Source organism: Diadema setosum, chromosome 5 (assembly GCF_964275005.1).
Source record: "Diadema setosum chromosome 5, eeDiaSeto1, whole genome shotgun sequence".
Classification (NCBI taxonomy): domain Eukaryota; kingdom Metazoa; phylum Echinodermata; class Echinoidea; order Diadematoida; family Diadematidae; genus Diadema; species Diadema setosum.
In genome coordinates, this window is record NC_092689.1 from 14,790,851 (window position 1) to 14,800,120 (window position 9,270).

A 9,270-nucleotide genomic window follows, 5' to 3' on the forward strand; every position below is an offset into this window, starting at 1 on the left:
CATGCCGCTGTAATAGAAGTTCTAATGTTGTGGAGGAAAGGAGAGAAGGGATATGCAAACATTACCTTGGCAAGTAAATAATCGCAAAGCGTCACATCAGTTTGGTGTTATCTTTCCAAGTGAGCTCCCTCAAATGAGATGAAGGCGAACTGAAAAACGTTCTTCAAAGTGTTCTCAACCCTTGTAAGATTTAGAACACTCTCCGAATTCAAGCACTGATTTTTCTTTCTACTTGCTTGTTCCCCAAAGCCAGGAAGGTCCCACTCTTTTTCAATACAAGTGTATTTCCCTGAATGTAAAATGCTGGTGACTAAAAGACATAAACTACATAAATAACTTTTTTTCTCAGATATTCTTAAAATCTATTTAGGATGTTACATAGAGTCTGTTGATACATTTCCTCACATAATTTCACAGTTCATTATTAGGCACTAAATTCTGCAACATCAATCATGGATACGAACCCTCGCAACAGCAACAGTGATTGTAACGACATTTTCAAATCTCAATATAGCCCTATAATGTATTCTGTGTATAACAGACAATACACTTGTAGTATCTGGAATTGGCAGTGTTGTTGTTGTTGTTGGCAATGATTGTCTGATGAAGGCCTGGTCTGTTCCTTAATAAAAATTAATATAATAATGTCAACAAAATATACAATTCCTCATGTCAACTGAACGCTGAAAAGTGCAAATCGAGATCTGTGCAGTGGGTTAATCAATCAAGCTTGGTATTTTGTACATGGTTTTACACTTCGCTGCTGAAATGAGACTGTTGAATTTGTATGCCCAACCCAACCACATTATTCGGCATGTAGAGAGATACTAGCACTATTCCTTTGCTACAATAGGCAATTTTCATGTGCTCTATCTCAGTGCCATTTTGCAGTAATGGTTCTGAGAATTGATGACAAGTTATATTCCCTGTTATCACTTTATTACACAAGCCATGATAAGACCAGGGGACATGAGACAAATACTCTCAGATGCCTGCTTAATGTCACATGATTCATGACCTACCAGCATTTATTACAGTCAGAACTCTTCACACGTATCAGACACATTTTGTTTCATTTTTCCATTGTCTCTCTTAATCACACATATGTTACAATGTGTCGTTAAAGGGGATTGGCTAGTAACCGATCAGTGGGAATCAGTGAGAATGCTGAGGGATGATCGTTCCAATCCTTATGGGATTCATTTAAGAGTACATTATATATCTACTGTTGTGTGAAAATTATTTGCTTCAGAACGGTCTCATATTCAAGTAATGTGCAGATTAATGCCCCGTCACTGACCAGGCACGCTAACCTGGAAACATTAAACTGCACATTACTTGAATGTGAGACCATTCTGAAGCAAACAATTTTCACACAACAGTAGATATTGTACTCTTAAATGAATCCCAAAAGGATTGGAACAATCATCCTCCAGCATTCCCACTGATTCCCACTGATCAGTTACTAGCCATCCCCTTCAATAAACCAATGACTTCTCATGAAGGGGGAACGTTAAGATTTCAATATCTACATGTACATTCTCTGTGCATCAGTGTCCCTGATGATCCGAGTCCTCCATTGTTATTCCTGGTTCTGCAGGCCAGCACGGATGATAACATGAGGACACCGCAATGGGTCAATGTCCACAAATTTGTTACATTATCAGTCTTAATCAAGCCAGATCTGTGGCCTTAAAACTCACAATCTGGCATGCCACCAACCTTTTTGGGTATCATTGCATTGTCTCTTCACCCCCACCCATCCAACCCCCCCCCCCCCACACACACACACACACACATACAAACTGTTGTACTTTGGACGATTATCTCATCATTGTTTCTGACAATTTATTCTTTCCACATTGTTAAAGGGGGAAGAGATGCGGGGAATCTTCAAAGCAAATGATACAAGTGCCTCCTCAACTAAATCTGTGCTGTAACTGATAAGTGTTTGATAGCATGGCTTTTGCACAAAAACAAAGAGTAGCCTAATCATTCTGTTTCAAAATTTTGACAACTGAAAATATGGTGGCTAACCATACTCAATATCAAAATGCATAGTTCACTCTTATGATCAGATTCTGAAAGAAAAGTTTAATCAAACATCAAATGCACTGAATAATTTGGGATATATTTCCATTGTCTGTTACTGACACCTACCCTTACAATGTATTTAGGGCCTACATTATGTAAAAAAAGCAAAAAAAAAAAACAAAAAAAAAACAAAACTCAATTTTAATTCAAACTGCAGGACCCTCATGGGTGGAAACAAAATGAGTCCCCTTTGAACTACAGTGTGAATCTTGTTAGAAAAGAACCCCAAAAAATGACAACGGAACTTGGAATTTTAACTTTACACATAAAGAACTGTAATACACAGCTGGGGAAATGATGTAATATGGTATCATTCAAAACATATGTTCCAACCCGAACCCATCATATATGGGAGACTTGATATTGCTTGAAACATGTGACGTCAGCTTGGCGTGTGCAAATTATTCCCTATTGACACAAGAATGCACACAAACAGGAGGTTTCCAAACTATGACGTACAAAAGTGTACTTCAGCCATTAACAGTGTGGTTCAATCTGGGGCCTTAGCAGCGCCAGATGTTTGGGCGAGAATATTGGATTTTTGGAATGGGATCAATTTCAAGCCAGCACTCCCTGTTTCACAATGTACCGGTATTTCTTTACAATCTGAACATGTCCCACAAAGAAGTATTTCCTATTTCTTTTCCCCACTGAACTGTGTCATAATAGTTCACACATATCTAATAACTGGTCCATGAATACAGTGCGCTGAATGATTCTGACCGCCGGCAGTGTGGTGTTTTGCTGTTGATGGCATGCCTGCTACCTGTTGCACAAGGCGTGTCATGGGGAGTTCTGCTTGAGTAGTCATGGACTGGAAGAAGATGGGTGGGACCTTGCAAATCCCTGCATTCCACTATGAAAAGACTCTGCAGAGGGTGACCAACACTAGCAACAAAAGAAGATTTGAAAGCAGCACACAACTTGGGGAAAACACCCAATGAACAAATGTGAGAGAGAGAGAGAGAGAGAGAGATAGGCTGAGGACACAGATATTATCATACAGGTTGAACAGAGGCGACTCCACGCCTTGTCCCTCAATAGATTTAGCACCGCTTGTGGAAGGTAAATGGATGTTACACTTTGGCCACTTGATAACGCTAAGGTGCACTCGAAGAAATCGTGGAAAGCACGTGTTCACTGGCATCTTGCGCAACTCTTCCTTCTCAATACTGGGTAGTATCAAAGCAGAGCCAAGAAGGCAGCTACAGGTCCATCCACAAAATAGGCAGTGTTTTATGACAGAGAGATATCAAGCTTTATCACTGTAATTATGATTTAAAATCCCTGGCTTACATTAGGTATATGTAGGAATAGCAAAAAGGGCGTTTCCCATTTTATCATGAGGGATTTTTTGTCCATTCACCGAAGCTCTTCTTTTTTTTTTCAGTAGTCGATCATTCTTAATTTCTCATAAGAAATATCTTGTTTCTTGTTGTTTTTGCATTTGAATACTCCTTAATAGCTAGGCCTTGAGATTAAACTTCAAACTCAGCAATGATGATGAACTACCTATAATTTCTTTTCAAAAGTTGAAAATTATAAGAATAATTATATTCTAGCCTCTCTGCTCTGCTCTCACACTCTAACCTCCTCTAATCAATCTTCACTAAACACTTAAAAGAAACTTTCTTTATCTTTTACAGGAATATAGTCTGCAGTTGAGTTCACAAAGTCACTTGTCCTGCACTTAAAAAACAAACTTATGTTTGTCAATGTCCTTGCTTTCACCAGCAAAGATTTTTTTTTTCAGGGCTTGGCAATTACACCAGCATGTTGAGAGCACATGAACCTCTTGCTTCTGAGCTAAGAGAGCTTTCACGCCCCATCGCCAACACGACACCCTGTGTTTGAGCACCAATTGTGCTGCCTGGGCGTGGTAGTCGGAGTCTTCTACCTCACTTCACCATTTCGAGGACCGATTCTTTTACAAAGAATCCCAATACAATATGAGCCTACATGCTTCTCTGGTATTATCCGATATCAAACACTGTCCCCATGATATCGTATCACTGCTTTAGATGCAAGATAATTGATATTTCCTTCCACAGAGTTCTCTGAGAAAACAAATGCTGCGTATACTTCGCTTCAAATGGCAACAGCATCTGCACGTATGCACCCTACACCACATCTTTTGTTGCAACAAACTATAATCTCATTGCAAGAATGGATACAATTTGCAGATATCAGATGGATACAGTCATCTAAATACAAGTACACATTGTCAAAGGACTTGTCTGACGGGTACAACAATTACGATAGTACCCACGACCATGAGGGAACTCATTGCAGTTTGACAAAATTCATAGTGCAAAGACACTTTCACACCCCACGCCCAAAGGATGCCATTTATGCTGGATCACAAAACAAAGCTGAAAACAAAACTCTTAAAATATCAGTAATAAATAGCTTCACATTTGCTGTAATACTCAAAGAGTGAACACATCATTTATGGAGGCTATACTTGCACTGATTCTATCGCTACCTCTTCATTATCCCCCCCCCCCCCCCACAATGAATAAAGGGTTGTTACAATGCTTAGGTTCATTAACTTCCTTCCTCCTAAAGGCCTATAAATTGCATGACCTGCTCTTTGTTGTGGTGGTTTGGTCGCCTAATCCATGGACTTCCAATATCACGGCAACAAGTCAGACATCAGCATTTCCTGTCCACAACAGCAGCCACTGGTCAAGGGCCTTTGTTGCATGAGTCAGTTATCTTTAAGCTTTTGATGTACCATATCTACCTTGATTATTTCACTGCTTTGCCAGAACACGTCTGCTTTTCACTTCAGAAGTGCTTAAACGGGCAGTACGGGAAACTATCTCTATCCATGATTCTAAACTTGGCTGAAACACAAAGTTGGCCTTCAGGACAAACAAGCTACAGTGTATTAATTAAAAAACTGTGCAAGAAGAATAGCTTTAATCATATTATAGTAAAGCCCACTGGAATCACAATGTGTAAAACACTAGAAATGCACTGGTCAGCAGACAGGTGTTACAGGATGCAGCATTGAGTAGGAGTGACCAACTTTTCTGTTTGACCCTTACTTTACCAGGAAACCATACTTTCAATATCATAAATGCTGGGAAGGAAAGTTACTACACCATCTGTCCCATATTACCCGGTAGTCTGAAACTTCAGCCCTGTATGACAAATTTTATGTTCAAACTGTGTCAGTGTGTATTGGTATACATGCGTGTATGTGTGCATGCATGCATATGTATATTGTATGTACAATGTATGAGTGAGAGTGAGTGTGAGTGTGCGTGTGGGGGGGGGGAGGATGGGGTCGGTACATTTATACACAAATGGAATGTATAATTTGGAATTTGTTTAAAACGCCTGTAAAAAAGAAAAAAAAAAATGAGTGCTGGGGGAACTGTGTTAGTATATTCTTCCCTCTATGGTAAAATTACTTTTCCAAACCATGTTTAATCAAAAATTGAATGCTTTATCTTTATAAGATAAGACAGGAAATTGTGATTTTTAGGCTTTGTCTTTATGAAGGAAGTGATTGGACAGCTGAAGAAATCTGACACAGATCGTGAAGTAAAAAATAAAAATGCACAGGTTGTTGATTATGCATTAGGGCCTATATGTACTCTTAACACTTACAGGAAGTGATGTCAAAGTTCATATGACCACATGAAATAAGATCAAGACTTCGAACCAAAGTAAATTTAAATAGACCAATCCCTAAATAGGAACTCCACTGTGTCATCTTTTTGATAAAGTAGAAATTACCAGCAGTTCAGTCACATCAATGCAGTTTTTGGTTTAAAGAAAAACAAATTGAGAGAAAAATGTCTACATTTTATGAAGACTGTTTGTGCAAATATGTTGACCTTGACCTTATAATGTGATTCCTGTGCAGGTCTTCTTTCCACATACCGGGTACATAGATGTACAGCTTGAAGTACACTAAAGTAACAGGTCCTGTATAAACATTGATTTTCATGGTTGTATTCAATTTTGCATTCTGAGGTGGTTTCTAGTTGTGGTGAACTGACTTTCAGTGCACGTAGAACTACAAATACCCTTTTCCCCATGATTACTCATGTATGGGGAAACCTTGACCAACCTCTGTTCAGTTTCCTGAGGAAAGAACAAGCACGTCCTGTGACGAGTTTTCATTGAGGAAAAAAAAAAACACAGCATGGCAATATTCAAAAATTGGAACAAAGACACAACAAATTTAAATGCAATCGACCAAACATGTCTGAGTATCCTCATATTGTGTTGCTTTCTTTGTGAGATAACGCTCAACTTCACACAATTTGCACAAAAGCCTGCATAACTCCACATGATGCATATTTCGGTACCATGCAGCAAACAGCATTGTTTTTCTCTTATTTAATATTTATGAAAACTGCATGCACATGTACATGTATGATGGCAAAAAAAAATACTATATCTGCATTTCTTCTTGTGAAGTGCTCTACAAAACCTGCAGCTGATTGGCTGAGAGCAAGTGGACCCCTGAGACTCTTTAGCCTGAAATTTCTATTTCAGGTCATCAAGGTTAGATGTGGTTTGTACGAAGAACTGGAGGAGGAGGAGGAGGAAGTAGCACAGAGTAAGAATTCTCAAGGAATGACGTAGAGTTTCAGAAGCCTTGTCACTCTTGTGAAAATTTGCTAGTGCATTATTTTTTTTTTTTTTTGGGGGGGGGGTGGGTGGAGAAAAAGAGGAGCATATTCAGACATAACAGGAAACCATATGGATTCCAGACACCTTCTCTAGACAGTCCTTAACTGTCTGTCTGCAGCAAAACCTACAACTATTTGAAGTACTGACATCACAGTGGGTAAGGGAGAGAGAGAAAAAAAAAACCAACATCATGCAGCTTTATCTAATTATGGAACTAGCTCCTTTGGCTGAACATGACCTTTACATTCAGTGAGATGACATTACAACAGAATCAAACAGATACACAGCAGTAGAAGGGGGTGGGGTAGGATATGTCACACTAGAGCTATAGACATAATATCTATGTTGTGCCTTTTCGAAACATTGTAATCCTACAGTATCTGCTGTTCACCTTTAAAAAACAACAAGAATTTACAAACTGGACCAAGAGCTTGAAATCCAAATTATATTGCTTGAAACTAGCATGTTGCCATAGGAACTAAAATGAGCTAATCAAATTGATGTACATACAATCAGATTCCATAATGTAACTGGGATTATATGTTAATATTTGTACAACACACCCATAGTAAAAGCATGCATCCTGCATGTCCAGATGAAAAATAATGGATAAATCTCCAGCAGAAGTTTCAGAAAATGCAAAACAAACAAGACTGTAGCATCTTCCTCTGTTTGCTTTGCTCTGTTCCTCCACAGTTTATAGTTGGCAACGCTACAGCATGTTCACCCTATATATTTTGGACCTGTAATCTGTAGAAGTGTGCATTTAAATTGTAATTCTGCAGATTGCAATAATTACCATGCAATACAGCTCGGTTTTTAAAAAAAAAAATGGTATTACAGTATAGAACACAGTCACAAACACACACACATGGCACTTCCTCGCACAGTAAACAGGACACACAACAGTGCAGTGGAACAACTTGAGCATTCTGCTTGATGTACAGACGTACATGTATGTATCACCTTCAATCAATCTTGCTGTGATTTCTCTTATAGAAGGGCAATTTGGAATAAATCATGCTAACAGTGCTCAGTGTCTTTGAAGGTCTCAAGCAAAGATACTTGTAATAGTATCCTATTTTGAACATGATTGAGTTTAATTATGCTGCAACAAGACTAGAAAATCCTACTGAACTTGCTGTATTGTGGGCCACCCACAGAGACCAGGGTGGACATGCATGCTTTTCACGTCTGACATTGCACATTATTCAAAGTGAAAACAGGGCCGTTAAAGAGCAGCTGTATCTAGCATGGTAGGAACAAACATCGTGCCCAACCTAAAATCGATATATAACCCCCTTCTCGTGTCCTGATACGGGAGCAACAATATGATTTCAATGAATGGAATACACACGGCATACGCAGTATCGGTGCTATGGGGGAACATGTGACCGGCGAACAGACCGGCCCATCCCACCTGAATTGAAACAGCTGATTGGACAAATAGTCCGTCTCATCATCAGCAGCGACTGTTCTGAGCGTGGTTTGTTCTCGTCACCAGGGAGATCTAATATAACGATAATTCTACTGTTCACATAATAGCATCACACCTTGTTAGACTTGATAAACAAAAATCACTCTGTATCATCAACAATGTCTTCATAACTCAACATAATTTACATTTCTGCGCAGGGAGGCGCCTTCTTTTGATCAGCATATTGGACGGATCGAACGAGAGCAGTACCCTACTACGGACGGCAAACATGTGACAAGTCTGATAATTCTAGGAATCTTACCACATTGTGAAACACATCCGAGTCCAAAATGTCCTTGAAATCAGTTTCTCCGCAGTCAAAAACTCTCTCTTCACCTAGGAACCCCTCCATGGCGCTATATGGGCCGTAGTCTAGGGACGGTCCGGTCAATTTTGGGGAAAATCTGTCTGAATGCCGAAGCGAAGACGAACCGCTATCTTTGCCGTTCTCCCTTCACAAGCTTCACCAAACCAATGAACGACAGAGCTGGAGGGTGCGCGTGAAACGTGAAGCGACGCACACAGGAATCGTCAGCGTCGCGGCCAGAACAGGAAGATCACTGGGGCGGAGCGTCTGCAGGCGACAGTGCTGTCGCGACAGTTTTACAATTTGCTTACGCAACACATGTGCCGTTGAATTTGCATTTCTACTCCGCGCCGTGGAAATGTAGGGCGCATCACGCAAAATGGAGTACTAGTATTATGCACTACGCACAAAATGTAGTTTGATGGCTTACTTGCAAATCTAGCAACAAAAAGTGTTGTAATTTGCCTTTGGTTCAAGTAAACTGGTCTCCTGTCATAGAATTTTCGATCATGTACTCTATCGCATCAATTCTCCTAGTATATGATCTCAGAATTTCATAAAAATCAGTGCGGCAGTATGGGGGTGTCAGAAAATACATACCAAATGAGGAGCGCGCCCTGAGCGCCACGTCGCTGTAGTCTCCCAGCTGTAACCAATCACAATGCGGTCATAGCTTCATAAATATTGAACATCTACTGAATATTTATCATGTAGGCGTTCCGACCAATGTATGACG

The 9,270-nt window shown here is 39.8% G+C and overlaps 1 protein-coding gene across 1 annotated transcript in view; it reads right to left on the bottom strand.

The window, feature by feature from the left end:
- LOC140228603 (cyclic AMP-responsive element-binding protein 3-like protein 1) overlaps window positions 1-8,687 on the bottom strand; it is a 51,951-nt gene extending 43,264 nt beyond the window's left edge. Inside the window, exon 1 of the mRNA XM_072308838.1 lies at window positions 8,490-8,687. Within this exon, the coding sequence (XP_072164939.1) occupies window positions 8,490-8,579 (90 nt within the window). The 5' untranslated portion in view covers window positions 8,580-8,687. The remainder of the gene's footprint in view (window positions 1-8,489) is intronic.
- Window positions 8,688-9,270: the final 583 nt, after the last annotated feature.